This window comes from Bombina bombina, chromosome 6 (assembly GCF_027579735.1).
Source record: "Bombina bombina isolate aBomBom1 chromosome 6, aBomBom1.pri, whole genome shotgun sequence".
Taxonomy (NCBI): domain Eukaryota; kingdom Metazoa; phylum Chordata; class Amphibia; order Anura; family Bombinatoridae; genus Bombina; species Bombina bombina.
In genome coordinates this window covers 339,980,422-339,999,246 of record NC_069504.1, presented here as the reverse complement: position 1 = coordinate 339,999,246, position 18,825 = coordinate 339,980,422, and the positions used below count along the sequence as shown (strand labels likewise).

Below are 18,825 nucleotides of genomic sequence, written 5' to 3'. Positions count from 1 at the left end.
GAAGATGCACCCGCTCCACGCCGGATGGATAAAGATAGAAGAGGCCATCTGTATGAAGACTTCTGCCCGTCTGGAGGACCACTTCTCCTGGCTTGGATGAAGACTTCTCCTGGCTTCGCTGAGGACTTCTTGCCGCTTCGATAAGGAATTCTCCCGGCTTCGTTGAGGATGGATGTCGGATCTTCAAAACTTCAGGGCAATGGGGAGTTTTTTTAGCTAGGGTTTTATTTGGGGGATTGGTTGTGTGGGTGGTGGGTTTTACTGTTGGGGGGGTTGTTTGTAAAAAAAATTTACAGGTAAAAGAGCTGATTTCTTTGGGGCAATGCCCCGCAAAAGGCCCTTTTAAGGGCTATTGGTAGTTTAGGCTAGGGGTCTTTATTTTTTTGGTTGGGCTTTTTTTTGTTTTGATAGGGCTATTAGATTAGGTGTAATTAGTTTATAATCTTGTAATTTGTTTTTGTTTTTCTGCAAATTAGTGTTTGTTTGTTTTTTGTAATTTAGCTAATTTTATTGAATTTAGTTAATTGTATTTAATTTAGGGAATTTATTTAATTGTAGGGTTAGGTTAGGTGTTAGTGTAAGACAGATTAGGTTTTATTTTACAGGTCAATTTGTATTTATTTTAGCTAGGTAGTTATTAAATAGTTAATAACTATTTAGTAACTATTCTACCTAGTTAAAATAAATACAAACTTGCCTGTAAAATAAAAATAAACCCTAAGATAGATGCAATATAACTATTAGTTATATTGTAGCTAGCTTAGGGTTTATTTTACAGGTATTTAGTTTTAAATAGGAATTATTTAGTTAATGATAGTAGGTTTTATTTAGATTTATTTTAATTATATTTAAGTTAGGGGGTGTTAGGGTTAGACTTAGAGTTAATAAATGTAGGTAGGTGACGGCGATGTTAGGGACGGCAGATTAGGGGTTAATAATATTTAATGTTTGTGAGGCCGGAGTGGGGTGGTTTAGGGGTTAATATGTTTATTATAGTAGTGTTGATGTCGGGAGTGGCAGATTAGGGGTTAATATTTTTATTTTAGTGTTTGCGATGCGGGAAGGCCTCGGTTTAGAGGTTAATAGGTAGTTTATGGGTGTTAGTGTACTTTTTAGCACTTCTGTTATGAGTTTTATGCTACAGCTTTGTAGTGTAAAACTTATAATTACTGACTTTAAAATTCGGTACGAATCTTGACGGGATAGGGTGTACTGCTCACTTTTTGGCCTCCCAGGACAAGCTCGTAATGCCGGCGCTATGGAAGTCCCATTGAAAATAGACTATACACAGTTTTGCGTAAGTTGATTTGCGGTAAGGCCAAAAAAACATAATTTATGTAAGAACTTACCTGATAAATTCATTTCTTTCATATTAGCAAGAGTCCATGAGCTAGTGACGTATGGGATATACATTCCTACCAGGAGGGGCAAAGTTTCCCAAACCTCAAAATGCCTATAAATACACCCCTCACCACACCCACAAATCAGTTTAACGCATAGCCAAGAAATGGGGTGATAAGAAAAAAGTGCGAAAGCATAAAAAATAAGGAATTGGAATAATTGTGCTTTATACAAAAAAAATCATAACCACCACAAAAAGGGTGGGCCTCATGGACTCTTGCTAATATGAAAGAAATGAATTTATCAGGTAAGTTCTTACATAAATTATGTTTTCTTTCATGTAATTAGCAAGAGTCCATGAGCTAGTGACGTATGGGATAATGACTACCCAAGATGTGGATCTTCCATGCAAGAGTCACTAGAGAGGGAGGGATAAAATAAAGACAGCCAATTCCGCTGAAAATAATCCACACCCAAAATAAAGTTTAAATCTTATAATGAAAAAAACTGAAATTATAAGCAGAAGAATCAAACTGAAACAGCTGCCTGAAGTACTTTTCTACCAAAAACTGCTTCAGAAGAAGAAAACACATCAAAATGGTAGAATTTAGTAAAAGTATGCAAAGAAGACCAAGTTGCTGCTTTGCAAATCTGATCAACTGAAGCTTCATTCCTAAACGCCCAGGAAGTAGAAACTGACCTAGTAGAATGAGCTGTAATCCTTTGAGGCGGAGTTTTACCCGACTCGACATAGGCATGATGAATTAAAGATTTTAACCAAGATGCCAAAGAAATGGCAGAGGCCTTCTGACCTTTCCTAGAACCGGAAAAGATAACAAATAGACTAGAAGTCTTTCGGAAATTCTTAGTAGCTTCAACATAATATTTCAAAGCTCTAACTACATCCAAAGAATGCAATGATTTCTCCTTAGAATTCTTAGGATTAGGACATAATGAAGGAACCACAATTTCTCTACTAATGTTGTTAGATTTCACAACCTTAGGTAAAAATTTAAAAGAAGTTCGCAACACCGCCTTATCCTGATGAAAAATCAGAAAAGGAGACTCACAAGAAAGAGCAGATAATTCAGAAACTCTTCTAGCAGAAGAGATGGCCAAAAGAAACAAAACTTTCTAAGAAAGTAATTTAATGTCCAATGAATGCATAGGTTCAAACGGAGGAGCTTGAAGAGCCCCCAGAACCAAATTCAAACTCCAAGGAGGAGAAATTTACTTAATGACAGGTTTTATACGAACCAAAGCTTGTACAAAACAATGAATATCAGGAAGATTAGCAATCTTTCTGTGAAAAAGAACAGAAAGAGCAGAGATTTGTCCTTTTAAGGAACTTGCAGACAAACCTTTATCCAAACCATCCTGAAGAAACTGTAAAATTCTCGGAATTCTAAAAGAATGCCAGGAAAAATGATGAGAAAGACAACAAGAAATGTAAGTCTTCCAGACTCTATAATATATCTTCCTAGATACAGATTTACGAGCCTGTAACATAGTATTAATCACAGAGTCAGAGAAACCTCTTTGACTAAGAATCAAGCGTTCAATCTCCATACCTTTAAATTTAAGGATTTGAGATCCTGATGGAGAAAAGGACCTTGTGACAGAAGGTCTGGTCTTAACGGAAGAGTCCACGGTTGGCAAGAGGCCATCCGGACAAGATCCGCATACCAAAACCTGTGAGGCCATGCTGGAGCCACCAGCAGAACAAACGAGCATTCCTTCAGAATCTTGGAGATTACTCTTGGAAGAAGAACTAGAGGCGGAAATATATAGGCAGGATGATACTTCCAAGGAAGTGACAATGCATCCACTGCTTCCGCTTGAGGATCCCTGGATCTGGACAGATACCTGGGAAGTTTCTTGTTTAGATTAGAAGCCATCAGATCTATTTCTGGAAGTCCGCACATTTGAACAATCTGAAGAAATACCTCTGGGTGAAGAGACCATTTGCCCGGATATAACGTTTGGCGACTGAGATAATCCGCTTCCCAATTGTCTATACCTGGGATATGAACCGCAGAAACTAGACAGGAGCTGGATTCCGCCCATACCAGTATCCGAGATACTTCTTTCATAGCCAGAGGACTGTGAGTCCCTCCTTGATGATTGATGTATGCCACAGTTGTGACATTGTCTGTCTGAAAACAAATGAACGATTCTCTCTTTAGAAGAGGCCAAGACTGAAGAGCTCTGAAAATTGCACGGAGTTCCAAAATATTGATTGGTAATCTCACCTCCTGAGATTCCCAAACCCCTTGTGCTGTCAGAGACCCCCAAACAGCTCCCCAACCTGTCAGACTTGCATCTGTTGAAATTACAATCCAGGTCAGAAGAACAAAAGAAGCCCCCTGAACTAAACGATGGTGATCTGTCCACCACGTCAGAGAGTGTCGTACAATCGGTTTTAAAGATATTACTTGAGATATCTTTGTGTAATCCCTGCACCACTGGTTCAGCATACAGAGCTGAAGAGGTCGCATGTGAAAACGAGCAAAGGGGATCGCGTCCGATGCAGCAGTCATAAGACCTAGAATTTCCATGCATAAGGCTACCGAAGGGAATGATTGTGATTGAAGGTTTCGACAAGCTGAAATCAATTTTAGACGTCTCTTGTCTGTCAGAGACAGAGTCATGGACGCTGAATCTATCTGGAAACCTAAAAAGGTTACCCTTGTCTGAGGAATCAATGAACTTTTCGGTAAATTGATCCTCCAACCATGATCTTGAAGAAACAACACAAGTCGATTCGTATGAGATTCTGCTAAATGTGAAGACTGAGCAAGTACCAAGATATAGTCCAAATAAGGAAATACCAAAATACCCTGTTCTCTGATTACAGACAGAAGGGCACCGAGAACCTTTGTAAAAATTCTTGGAGCTGTTGCTAGGCCAAACGGCAGAGCCACAAACTGGTAATGCTTGTCTAGGAAAGAGAATCTCAGAAACTGATAGTGATCTGGATGAATCGGAATATGCAGATATGCATCCTGTAAATCTATTGTGGACATATAATGCCCTTGCTGAACAAAAGGCAGGATAGTCCTTATAGTTACCATTTTGAATGTTGGTATCCTTGCATAACGATTCAATATTTTTAGATCCAGAACTGGTCTGAAGGAATTCTCCTTCTTTGGTACAATGAAGAGATTTGAATAAAACCCCAGCCCCTGTTCCAGAACTGGAACTGGCATAATTACTCCAGCCAACTCTAGATCTGAAACACATTTCAGAAATGCTTGAGCCTTCGCTGGATTTACTGGGACACGGGAAAGAAAAAATCTCTTTGCAGGAGGCCTTATCTTGAAGCCGATTCTGTACCCTTCTGAAACAATGTTTTGAATCCAAAGATTGTGAATTGAATTGATCCAAATTTCTTTGAAAAATCGTAATCTGCCCCCTACCAGCTGGGCTGGAATGAGGGCCGCACCTTTATGTGGACTTGGGAGCTAGCTTTGGTTTTCTAAAAGGCTTGGATTTATTCCAGACTGGAGATAGTTTCCAAACTGATACCGCTCCTGTGGGTGAAGGATCAGGCTTTTGTTCCTTATTGTGACGAAAGGAACGAAAACGATTATTAGATCTAAATTTACCTTTAGATTTTTTATCCTGTGGTAAAAAAGTTCCTTTCCCTCCAGTAACAGTTGAGATAATAGAATCCAACTGAGAACCAAATAATTTATTACCCTGGAAAGAAAGGGAAAGCAAAGTTGACTTAGAAGACATATCAGCATTCCAAGTTTTAAGCCATAAAGCTCTTCTAGCTAAAATAGCTAGAGACATATACCTGACATCAACCCTAATGATATCAAAGATAGCATCACAAATAAAATTATTAGCATGTTGAAGAAAATTAACAATGCTATGAGAATTATGATCTGTTACTTGTTGCGCTAAAGCTTCTAACCAAAAAGTTGAAGCTGCAGCAACATCTGCTAAAGATATAGCAGGTCTAAGATTACCTGAACATAAGTAAGCTTTTCTTAGAAAGGATTCAATCTTCCTATCTAAAGGATCCTTAAAGGAAGTACTATCTGCCGTAGGAATAGTAGTACGTTTAGCAAGAGTAGAGACAGCCCCATCAACTTTAGGGATTTTGTCCCAAAATTCTAATCTGTCAGATGGCACAGGATATAATTGCTTAAAACGTTTAGAAGGAGTAAATGAATTCCCAAATTATTCCATTCCCTGGAGATTACTTCAGAAATAGCATCAGGGACAGGAAAAACTTCTGGAATAACTACAGGAGATTTAAAAACCTTATTTAAACGTTTAGATTTAGTATCAAGAGGACCAGAATCCTCTATTTCTAATGCAATTAAGACTTCTTTAAGTAAAGAACGAATAAATTCCATTTTGAATAAATATGAAGATTTATCAGCATCAACCTCTGAGACAGAATCCTCTGAACCAGAGGAACCATTATCAGAATCAGAATGATGATGTTCATTTAAAAATTCATCTGAAAAATGAGAAGTTTTAAAAGACCTTTTTCGGTTACTAGAAGGAGGAATAACAGACATAGCCTTCTTAATGGATTTAGAAACAAAATCTCTTATGTTAACAGGAACACTCTGAGTATTAGATGTTGATGGAACAGCAACAGGTAATGTAACATTACTAAAGGAAATATTATCTGCATTAACAAGTTTGTCATGACATTCATTACAAACAACAGCTGGAGGAATAGATACCACAAGTTTACAGCAGATACACTTAACTTTGGTAGATCCAGCACCAGGCAGCGTTTTTCCAGAAGTATCTTCTGACTCAGTGTCAATCTGGGACATCTTGCAATATGTAATAGAAAAAACAGCATATAAAGCAAAATTGATCAAATTCCTTAAATGACAGTTTCAGGAATGGGAAAAAATGCCAGTGAGCAAGCTTCTAGCAACCAGAAGCAATAAATAATGAGACTTAAATAATGTGGAGACAATAGTGACGCCCATATTTTTTAGCGCCAAAAAAGACGCCCACATTATTTGGCGCCTATATGCTTTTGGTGCCAAAAATGACGCCGTATCCGGAACGCCGACACTTTTGGCGCAAAAAAACGTCAAAAAATGACGCAACTTCCGGCGACACGTATGACGCCGGAAACAGAAAAAAAAAATTTGCGCCAAAAAAGTCTGTGCCAAAAATGACGCAATAAAATGAAGCATTTTCAGCCCCCGCGAGCCTAACAGCCCACAGGGAAAAAAAGTCAAATTTTAAGGTAAGAAAAAAATTGATTTATTCATATGCATTATCCCAAATATGAAACTGACTGTCTGAAATAAGGAACGTTGAACATCCTGAGTCAAGGCAAATAAATGTTTGAATACATATATTTAGAACTTTATATAAAAGTGCCCAACCATAGCTTAGAGTGTCACAGAAAATAAGACTTACTTACCCCAGGACACTCATCTACATGTAGTAGAAAGCCAAACCAGTACTGAAACGAGAATCAGTAGAGGTAATGGTATATATAGGAATATATCGTCGATCTGAAAAGGGAGGTAAGAGATGAATCTCTACGACCGATAACAGAGAACCTATGAAATAGACCCCGTAGAAGGAGATCATTGAATTCAAATAGGCAATACTCTCCTCACATCCCTCTGACATTCACTGCACGCTGAGAGGAAAACCGGGTTCCAACCTGCTGCGAAGCGCATATCAACGTAGAATCTAGCACAAACTTACTTCACCACCTCCATAGGAGGCAAAGTTTGTAAAAACTGATTTGTGGGTGTGGTGAGGGGTGTATTTATAGGCATTTTGAAGTTTGGGAAACTTTGCCCCTCCTGGTAGGAATGTATATCCCATACGTCACTAGCTCATGGACTCTTGCTAATTACATGAAAGAAAGTGTGCTGTGCCCCTAAATCTGCAAGACTCGTAATACCAGCGGTAGTAAAAAAGCAGCGTTATAAGGCTTAACGCTGCTTTTTTACTCATAACTCAAGACTCGTAATCTAGCCGAGTATTAATAATTGTTTAACTTAATAATTGTTTTACATTCTATGATGAACAAGAACATTCATACTTAAAAGTCTTAAAAATTTGCCGTTCAAATGTACTTATGTTTAGTCTCCATTTCACTCTCACTATTTTAGAATTCACATTTTTAAACTACTCGATTGTACTTGATATATAGATAGGCAAGAGCTTAAAAGATCCATTGTAGCTATTTAATATTATTATTTAAAAAAAACAGAGTTATTTCTTGTCTGGATGATTGAAAGTACATTTTTTTCTAAGAAATATTGGTATTGTACTCTCAAAAAGTATAATAATCCTTAAAAAAAAAAAAAAGAATTATACGTGTGGTAAAACATCTGTTTGTTTTTTCTGTTTTTATTCTTAGCGTGTCTCACCGAGTACACCCACCATGTGTGTCCCTCCTCTTATTTATAAAGAACACAAGCCTTAACTAATGCTATGAGAAATGGGCTGGTTAACTGTCATGGTGTGAAAGAGAGGCTGGGGAGCAAGTTATTTTTCTCTTAAGCGCCCTTCTCTATGGTCTTCCAAGCTTGACCTTTCCATGACACAAACACTCTGTTTAAGAGATTTGATGCAGCAAACTGCTCATTTATCCTTAAAGGGACATTCCAGTCAAAATATAAATGCACATAGATTTATTGCATCTTTGAATAGAAACATATTTTCAATATACATGTATTGGCAAAAGAGTTATCACTGTTTTAGTGTTAACATTTTTTTCTGCGTGTGCATGTGAAGCATAGCTAGATATTGTCACTGCACCCACATTTAAAATAATGCAGCTGCTCAGATCAAAAGTGGGGCTTGTATCATGTCAGCAATTAACAAATTGAGTTATTACCAGATGGTACAAGCACCATAGGCTCTCCGAACAAGTGTTGTGTTTAAAATGCTGGTGCACAGTGCATGCTTAAATACACTTTTGAAACAGCTATAGCTTTTATTAGAAGCATTTTTGCTAACGCATGTATATTACAAAATTGCTTATGTTCAATACAGAAATGCACCCATGTGATTTTCAATTTTGGCTGGAATATCCCTTTAAGATAATTGGACCCTGTAGCATTATGCAATATCATATTTGTATCAGTATTTTAAATAACGTCCAAATTTTGTTTATTTCACACACACATTCTTATTCACACGCACACACACACACATATATATATATATATATATATATATATATATATATGTGTGTGTGTGTGTGTGTGTGTGTGAAGTAACAAACTTGTATCATAGGGGCCGAATTATCAAGCTACGAACGGAGCTTGATGCACCGTGTTTCTGGTGAGCCGATCAGGTTGATTGGCACCCCCTGCTAGCGGCCGATTGGCCACGAATCTGCAGGGGGCGGTATTGCACCAGCAGTTCACAAGAACTGCTGGTGCAATGATAAATGCTGAGAGCATATGCTAGTGTCGGCATTTATCGATGTGCAACGGACATGATCCGCAATATCGGATCAGGTCCGCTCGCATCATGATAAATAGGTCCAATAGAATCAACCAACTGTGCTAAATAAAATAATCTATAAATAAATATATAATATCAGCACTCACTGGTGCTGTAAGGTATTGGAAAATCAAAAGTTCATAAAACACCATTTATATTAATTTAACAACATCATTAAATCACTTATACTTTTTGTTTTAATTTATTATTACATAATAAGTTGCACTGATACCAGAACACTTGTAGAGTACACAACACAAAGTACAACTAATAAAAGTGCATTTGCCAGTAAAAACAATGAGCGATCAGCATACTAATAATCTCTATATCTGATAGTGAAGGCACCTTTACTTATAATTGCATTACATAACCCAATATACTGGTAGTTAATGAAAATTCACTCATTTGTCTCTGATGACCTAAAGCCATCTGGTAACCTTAGTTATTCATACTTTTATCCCTGTGGAGAGACCTCCAGAGAGGCCCTGTTAATAATTGTTTAGTAAAAACAAGGCTCTGTATAGCGTACTGTCTATTCTGGAAATGGCTTGGTTAAATAAATGCAGGATGTTTTAAAATACGTAGCGACATTTATGATAGTAAAAATAACTTTTGGGTACTTTTTTCAAATGTGTGTATATATATATATATATATATATATATATATATATATATATATATATATATATATATGTGTGTGTGTGCGTGTGTGTGTATATATAATATATATAATATATATATATAATATATATATATATACTGTATATATGTATATATTCAAATCTCAAAATTTAATTTTCATGATTCAGATACAGCATGCAATTTAAAACAACTTCTTCTTTAAACAACATTTATATATATATATATATATATATATATATATATATATATATATATATATACATATAGATAGATAGATAGATAGATAGATACAAACACACACACACTGAGTCTCTCAAAGGCAATAGTCTAAGAAAATAATTTAAAAAAACAGCCTTTTTCTCTCTTTTTCATTAAGTGGACTAATAATAACTAACTTTTCTACCCTAATTAGTAAACTATAGTAACAGCTTTGCGGCCCTGTATGTGAGTATATACTGTATGTTTGTATACAATAGATATACAAGATTACAATGGAACAATAAATGTACATACATTTAAATAAACCCAGTTGATCTATTTGTATGTATTTGAATGTATGATGAAAAAAATTGCAGTTCTTAATTCTTGAGATTTTCTTATTTTCCACTTGTTGTCTAAAGTCTAAAACTAAAGCAGGAGTATGTACTAAATATGTAATTATCTGTACCTTATCAGATTTAATTCAATGTAATTTAGTTCAATTTAAAAAAAAGTGTATAATATCAGACTCCAATTCAAAAATCAATACTTCAGAATATTACGCTTAATGAGCTATTGTCTAGTAATCCGTGACACTGCAGAGATGAAGTAGATCCGTAGTAGCCTCACTTATTTATATTTAAATAATGAAATCATTTATCTGAGCTACAGCTCCTATTATACCAGTTTAACTAAGCCTTGATACTTATTACACATCTTTTCTGTGCCTGTGCTGATGGACAGGTCTACTCTTTAGGGGCTGTCACATCTATTTATCTGTATCAAAGATGAATGCAGACATTGCTTAGTTTTTATTGCATTTAAATTTATCGGAAGCAAAAGAATGGGACTTAGAAGAAAAAAAAAAAGCATTACTGAATAAGCTATAGAAAAGAAGTAAAATATGTATCGTATTCAAGCATCAATTCCACCAGTTTAAGACGATCAACAATACCGCAAGACATGGATATAATAAATCATAAAGCTGAATACCATAAACAATACACAAAAAGTTGTTCATTTATTCGGCACAACTTACTATTGTGTAGCTATTCTGCTGATCTTCTATTCCTTTATTTGAATTGGTATCAGATGTCTTGGTTACATTCAGTATGGCAGGTGCAGAAGGCAGCGAGGGACCTGCCAAGAAAGATGATGAATAGCCATTTAGCTGGTTACACTAAATCAGCTTAGTTCAACCTAAAGGTTAACTGATAGTAACCTAGAAATGTAAGACAATTTAAATATCTTTTCTATACTCATTAGACAGTTTTATAGCAAGACGCACGTAGCCCTCAATTCAATACAGCATTTAAAAGACATATTCTTGGCCAATTTGAAGTAACATTAAAGTGAATTTTTACATATATATATATATATATATATATATATATATATATATATACATACAAAGTATATATATATATATATATACATACAAAGTATGTGTAGCAATTGAAAACTGCACTGAAAATGATCTACAGGCAAAATAAATGTTTTAAAATGATTTCGCATGAAAACTTTTCATTGTTTTACAGTCCAGGAACATAATCCGTCAAAAGCTGGGTTGAGTATTTTTTTCTTATGCTTATTGCTATAGTCAATTATGAAAAGATATAAAAGTGCTCCTTCTCTGATCAAGCAATCACTAAGCATGCAAGATGCATTTCAGATTGTGAGCTAAATTACAAGTGGAGCAATAATTATCACTCCCACACGTGTGTGCTTACTGCGCTCGACTTCGGCTTTTATTGCACATCAGATACCGTGGGTATTGTAAGTTAAAAGTAAAAGGTTTTCGCTCATGCGATAACCTGATGAGTGCAAAAAAGACGAAGTTACAATATCGCGTTAACATATTCTCTCATAGACTTTAATAAAGCGTTAAAAGTGTGAGAAAAAAAACTAACGCCCTACTCTCATGCAAACCCGATCACATTTTCTCAAGTGCGCTAACCCTACATGAAATATTATTTCACATTCTAATGTTCTTCATATAAAAGAATATATTCTATGTATTCATAAATACATATTTCTACATATATCTGATGTTTTTTGGTAAAATATATATCTATACCTATATATGAAATATTTACAGCAAATACATAAACACTTTATTGAATACGAATATTGCAAAAAAATGATTTTACATGTTTTCTGCTACTTAATGGCAAAGGGCTCCAATGCACTTATATGTATGTCTTTATGTGTATACCAGTGGCATTTTTAGGTTTTGTGCTGCCCTAGGCACTCAAGATTCTGCTGCCCCCCCCCCCCCCCCCCCAATTAAGGGATACAAAAAAAAAGTGTCTGCAGCATTAGTTAAATGCAATGTCCCTGTATTTTATTTTTTTAAATGGAGGAAGGCTATATTGTAATATATCTGTGGTTTGTATACTGCAGTACACAGTCAATTTCTAGCTGTAAATCAGTACATATGGACTTTCTGCCTTAAAAGGGATTTGTGCACTAAAAAGAGGATTGCAGCATACTTACAGTAACTTTTCAATTTATCCCATCTTGCTGCTGCTTAACGTTCCCTTCCCCTCTCACTGCTCTCAGCATTCTATGAATCTCTGGTAACTACTGGAGTGGACTGATACTACTGACAGTCTGACACTGTAGTTTATGCACAAGTAGTAAGTAGTATACAACACACAACATCACCGGCATGCCATGAATCGGCACAGCGTGAGAAATGGAGCCGGTCGTCTCCCAGATCAGTCAGGCTCAGTGTAATAATGTAATCATCAAACTGGAAGCCGCAGCGGCAGCGTCATAAGAAAAACATGAATGGCTCACGGTCCCGCCTCCAGCAAACGAAAGAACAAGAAACTATATAAAGTTAAAATGAAGCGTTAACGGACTTTCAAGTACATAAATGCTTCAACTTAACTTTATATAGTTTCTTACTTTCTTGTTCTTTCCTTTGCTGGAGGCGGGACCGTGAGCCACTCATTTTTTTCTTATGGCGCTAATGCTGCGGCTTCCAGTTTGATGATTATATTATTACACTGAGCCTGACTGATCTGTGAGATGACCGGCTACATTTCTCACGCTGTGCCGATTTATAGCATGGTGATGTTGTCATAAAGTAAATTAACCGACTTGCTGCAGCCACTAATTTGTTTCTTGAGAGACTGAGGACTCACTGAGACTCAGTGACTCCTCAGTCTATCAAGAAACAAATTAGTGGCTGCAGCAAGTCGGCTAATTTACTTTATGACAACATCACCATGCTATAAATCGGCACAGCGTGAGAAATGTAGCAGACTGAGAGTAGACAATAGTATTGGTGTCAGGGGGACACTTACCTATATGCACGCCGTCTCAGTTTCTAAGTTTAGTCCTTTCAATGTGCGCAGCGCAAGCGTGCATAGGAAAATCAAACACGCCTTTGCCCTCCCAAATCTGCTGCCCCTCCCAAACTGTCACTCTAGACACCGGCCTTGTTGGCCTAGGCCATGATACGCCCCTGGTGTATACATATGTATTTTTGTGTTTATATGTGTTTTAATGTACATATTTCACATTCAATTGTTCTTCACTTACAGGATAATGTACTTTTTATTCTTAAATACGTTTCTATATATGTGTGTATACAGGGCAGGACTGGGAAATCAGACCGGCCCAGCCCAGCCCAGCCAAGCCCCCCTCTGAGTCAACCCCCCCCCCCCCCCCTTTCAGCTTAGCCATGCCCCTCCGAGATTAATGTCAGTCAGAAACATAGATCAGGCATGTAAATAGTTAATAGTATACAGGTAGAAAGCGTCCCCGCCGCTGCTAAGTCTTTAGCCTACAACTGTGTATGTGTGTGTATATGTGTGTGTGTATATGTGTATATGTGTGTGTCTGTGTGTGTGTGTGTGTCTCTGTGTGTGTCTATGTGTGTGTGTGTGTGTGCATATATGTGAGTGTCTGTGTGAGTGTGTGTGTGTCTGTGTGAGTATATATATATATGTGTGTGTGTGACATACATACAAAATATTAACAGCTAAATTACGAGTTTTGCGGTATGAGTGAAAAAGCAGCGTTAAGGCTCTTTTTCACTACCGCTGGTATTACGAGTCTTGCAGGTTTAGGGGCACCGCACACTTTTTTGGCTGTAACGCAACGTAACTACTGCAGCTTTCAAAAAGTCCTTTTTCAATGGGACTTCCTTTGCACCGGTATTACGAGTCTGCCTGGGAGGCCAAAAAGTGAGCGGTACATCCAATACCGTCAAGATCCATACCGTAAACTGAAAGTCAGTAGTTATGAGTTTTATACTACAACGCCGTAACATAAAATTCATAACTAAAGTGCTAAAAAGTACACTAACACCCATAAACTACCTATTAACCCCTAAACCGAGGCCCTCCCGCATCGCAAACACTAAAATAAAATTATTAACCCCTAATCTGCCGCTCCGGACATCTCCGCCACTATAATAAACATATTAACCCCTAAACCGCTGCACTCCTGCATCGCAAACACTAGTTAAATATTATTAACCCCTAATCTGCTGTCCCTAACATCGCCGCCACCTACCTACATTTATTAACCCCTAATCTTCCACCCCAACGTCGCCACTAATAAATAACTAAATAATTCCTATTTAAAACTAAATACTTACCTATAAAATAAACCCTAAGCTAGCTACAATATAGCTAATAGTTACATTGTATCTAGCTTAGGTTTTATTTTTATTTCACAGGCAAGTTTGTATTTATTTTAACTAGGTGGACTAGTTAGTAAATAGTTATTAACTATTTACTAACTACCTAGCTAAAATAAATACAATTTTACCTGTAAAATAAAACCTAACCTGAGTTACACTAATACCTAACCTTACACTACAATTAAGTAAATTACATAAATTAAATACAATTAACTAAATTACAAAAAAAAACTAAATTACACAAAATAAAAAAAGAAATTTAAACTAATTACACCTAATATAATAGCCCTATCAAAATAAAAAAGCCCCCCCAAAATAAAAAAACCCTATCCTAAACTAAACTACCAATAGTCCTTAAAAGGGCCTTTTGCGGGGCATTGCCCCAAAGAAATCAGCTCTTTTGCCTGTAAAAAAAATACAAACAACCCCCCAACAGTAAAACCCACCACCCACACAACCAACCCCCCAAATAAAATCCTAACTAAAAAACCTAATCTAAAAATAAAGAGCATTTAGCTCTTTTTTCGCCCAAACCCCAATCTAAAAAAAAAACCACCCAATAAACCCTTTAAAAAGCCTAACACTAACCCCCGAAGATCCACTTACAGTTTTTGAAGAGCCGACATCCATCCTCAACGACGCCGGCAAAAGTCCTCAACAATGTGGCAGAAGACCTCAACAAAGCAGCAGAAGTCTTCATCCAACCAGGCAGAAGTCTTCATCCAACCGGGCAGAAGTCTTCATCCAACTGGGCAGAAGTCTTCATGAAGATGGCATCTTCTATCTTCATCCATCCAGCGAGGAGCGGGTCCATCTTCAAGACATCCGGCACGGAGCATCCTCATCAATCGACGTCTTCTTGAACAATGAATTCTCCTTTAAATGATGTCATCCAAGATGGCGTCCCTTGAATTCCGATTGGCTGATAGGAATTAATGAATCGGAATTAAAGGTGAAAAAATCCTATTGGCTGATTGGAACACCCTCAAACTACTTAGTTAGTATCTATCAGTGTCTGCCTCATAGCGCCTTTTAGACACTGCTAGCTTACCTTTCAGCAGCGCCGTGGGATCTTTCCATTCCCTGTCTACTCAGCACCTCGCCATCTCCCGGTAACCGCCAGACGGGCCCAGTACCTCAGACCCGTCTCCCTCGCAGACCCCGCCCCCCAGGCAGGCATCATTTACATTACATATTGACATGATGACAGCCAAAGGTATTTGGCTGTTAAGAGAATGGCATTCCCAGTAACAAATCAGAGAAAAGCATGTATCCAAGTTTATTGGGTGATTAAGAAAAGGGGAGGAGTTTGGTCTCTGACAAAAGCTCCTTGCACAAAGAGAAATGGCCCTTTTTTGCTGGAATTTCTTTTGGTGACTGACTGAACCTGACCTGTTGCAATCCTCCCTTGCTGCCATTTTGATAACAAGAGAGACAGGAGTGTGCAAACACAGTTTTCTGTAAGACCCTCTTTGTGGATAAGAGATTATTGGGCTTCATTCTTTTCCAATAGACACATCTGGATATTACATTTTCATATTGGTTGCTGTTAAAGTATACGCGATTGTTAAATATATTAATATTTTAAATCAAATGTATTCTAAAGCTATAGTTAAATTGTAGCTGTGGGTTAAAAGGGTATTTTGTATTTATAAATTAACATCGCATAGACTAGGGTAGATTAGGTACGAATAATCATATTCAAAGTTAAGTAATTTGACCATAGAGGAAAAGAGAGATTTTGTATTTTATGCTTTGGAAATTGATTTGTAGTTGCTATAAAAAGGTTAGAAGTTATTTCATGCTAGATTAATTGGTCGATGTTGAATTGGTAGTATTGTGTAAAAATCTCTAGTGGTTTAATTGAAATTATGTAGAACCATTTGCGGGCTGAATAGTTTAATTATATTTTTTCTGAAAGTTCTCTTAGATTAATTGAGATTTGGTAAGATTTGTGTTGAAGTATCTTGTTATATTGTTAACTAAGTACTGTTAACTTAGTAGTCCATATTTTAGCATTGGACTAAGTGTTGCTGGCTAATTATAACTCGTTCTGGTATAATTCCTGTGTTATGTTTAATAAGTGATTCAGTTGGAATTAAGGTTAATTTATAGAAATATTTTTATAGTTTGCCTGAGTTACTGTATATAACAGTATGAACCATTTTTTTTTTTATTAAGAATGCTTAAGTTTATCCTGAAATCGTAAAAACAGTTAAAATTGTCTATAAAAAGTTATCTTTAGAGAAAACATTTACTGGAGTTACATGCTTGAAGTACTGGATGCAACTTGTAATATTAATGTTTGGTAGCTTTACAAAATCAGCCAATCATCACCTCCTTCATGTGTCACTTACTACTTATTCCGTCTTGCTTTGAAAAGAAGACAGCTCGTAAACATTTATCATTTTAGAGAAATCAATATCAAAATATAATTTCTGACCAAGGGCATAGCTATCTCAGAGGTCTCAAATGAGACTGGACCTACACATCTAGGGGCCTATCTGGATTTTCTTTTACAAATATGTCAGCAGGGATTCTAGGATGCCCATCAAAGTGTTTCTGTACAGAAAAACCTGGAACCTTATTTGTACAAGAAGTTTCTTGTGGGAACTAGACAAGGTGGATGGTTTACTCGCAATAACCATCCACCTTGTCTAGAAAACGCCCGAAAAATCCTTGCTGAAATGGGACCCTGCCACAGCATGTGCCCTAGGGCCCTGTGGGTCTAGTTACACCCCTGTTTCTGAAATAAATATATATAATTTGTAATTCATTTTTAATGGAGAAAAATACTAATGCAGTCTATTGAAGGAAAATTGTGTGTATGTAATCTCCTATACCTTTTACACTTTTACAACTGGTCTAATAAAGGAAAGAATGCAAATAATCTATCTAATATGGTCATTAACATTTTTGGCAATAACCTCTAAATTCGAAAACAAGCGTTTTCCATCTAAATATAAAAATATGGTGTTCCTGATAATAAGAGAATGTTACATTAATTAAATTGTTCACCAGGCAAAAACACTAACGCCTAGATTACGAGTTTTGCAGTAACAGGGGTGCAGTGCTAACAAGCAGTTTATGCTCACCGCTCATCTACAGACAGCGCTGGTATTACGAGTCTTTACAAACCCGGCGTTAGCCGCAGAAAAGTGAGCGGAGAGCAAAATTTTGCTCCACATCTCACCTCAATACCAGCGCTACTTACGGTAGCGGTGAACTGGCTAAACATGCTCGTGCACAATTTCCCCTTTGGAATCAATGGGGGAGACCCGGCTGAAAAAAAGTCTAACACCTGCAAAAAAGCAGCGTAAAGCTCCTAACGCAGCCCCATTGATTCCTATGGGGAAATACATTTTATATCTACACCTAACACCCTAACATGAACCCCGAGTCTAAACACCCCTAATCTTACACTTATTAACCCCTAATCTGCTGCCCCGACATCGCCGCAGCCTACATTACATTATTAACCCCTAATCTGCAGCTCCGCACACCGCCGCCACCTACATTATACTTATTAGCCCCTAATCTGCTGCCCCCAACATTGCCGAAACCCTACATTATATTTATTAACCCCTAATCTACCACCCCCAATGGCGCCGCAACCTAACTACACTTATTAACCTCTAATCTGCCGCCCCCAATGTCGCCGCCACTATATTAAAGTTCTTAACCCCTAAACCTAAGTCTAACCCTAACCCCCCCTAACTTAAATATAATTTAAATAAATCTAAATAAAATTACTACAATTAAATAAATTATTCCTATTTAAAACTGAATACTTACCGATAAAATAAACACTAAGCTAGCTACAATATAACTAATAGTTACATTGTAGCTATCTTAGGTTTTATTTTTATTTTACAGGCAACTTTATATTTATTTTAACTAGGTAGAATAGTTATTAAATACTTAATAGCTACTTAGTTAAAATAAAGACAAATTTACCTGTAAAATAAAACTTAAGCTAAGTTACAATTACACCTAACACTACACTACAATTAAATTAATTCCCTAAATTAACCACAATTAAATACAATTAAATAAAATTATCTAAAGTACGGGAAAAAACCCCAGAAAAATTACTGAAAATAATAAAATAATTACAAGTTTTTTAAACCAATTACACCTAATCTAATCCCCCTAATAAAATAAAAAAAGCCCCCCCAAAATAATAAAAGCCCTACCCTATACTAAATTACAAATATCCCTTAAAAGGGCCTTTTGCATGACATTGCCCCAAAGTAATCAGCTCTTTTACCTGTAAAAAAAAGTACAATACCCCTCCAACATTAAAACCCACCACCCACACACACAACCCCACTCTAAAACCCACCCAATTCCCCCTTAATAAAACCTAACACTAACCCCTTGAAGATCACTCTACCTTGAGAAGTATTCACCCAACCGGGTCGAAGTCCTCAACGAAGCCGGACGAAGTGGTCCTCCAGACGGCAGAAGTCTTCATCCAAGCCAGGAAGAAGAGGTCCTCCAGATGGGCAGAAGTCTTC

General features: G+C 36.8%; 1 protein-coding gene across 1 annotated transcript in view; it reads right to left on the bottom strand.

Annotated features, from left to right (window-relative positions):
- LOC128664420 (uncharacterized) overlaps positions 1-18,825 on the bottom strand; it is a 401,731-nt gene that overhangs the window by 229,771 nt on the left and 153,135 nt on the right. Inside the window, exon 8 of the mRNA XM_053719251.1 lies at positions 10,685-10,785. Within this exon, the coding sequence (XP_053575226.1) occupies positions 10,685-10,785 (101 nt within the window). The remainder of the gene's footprint in view (positions 1-10,684; positions 10,786-18,825) is intronic.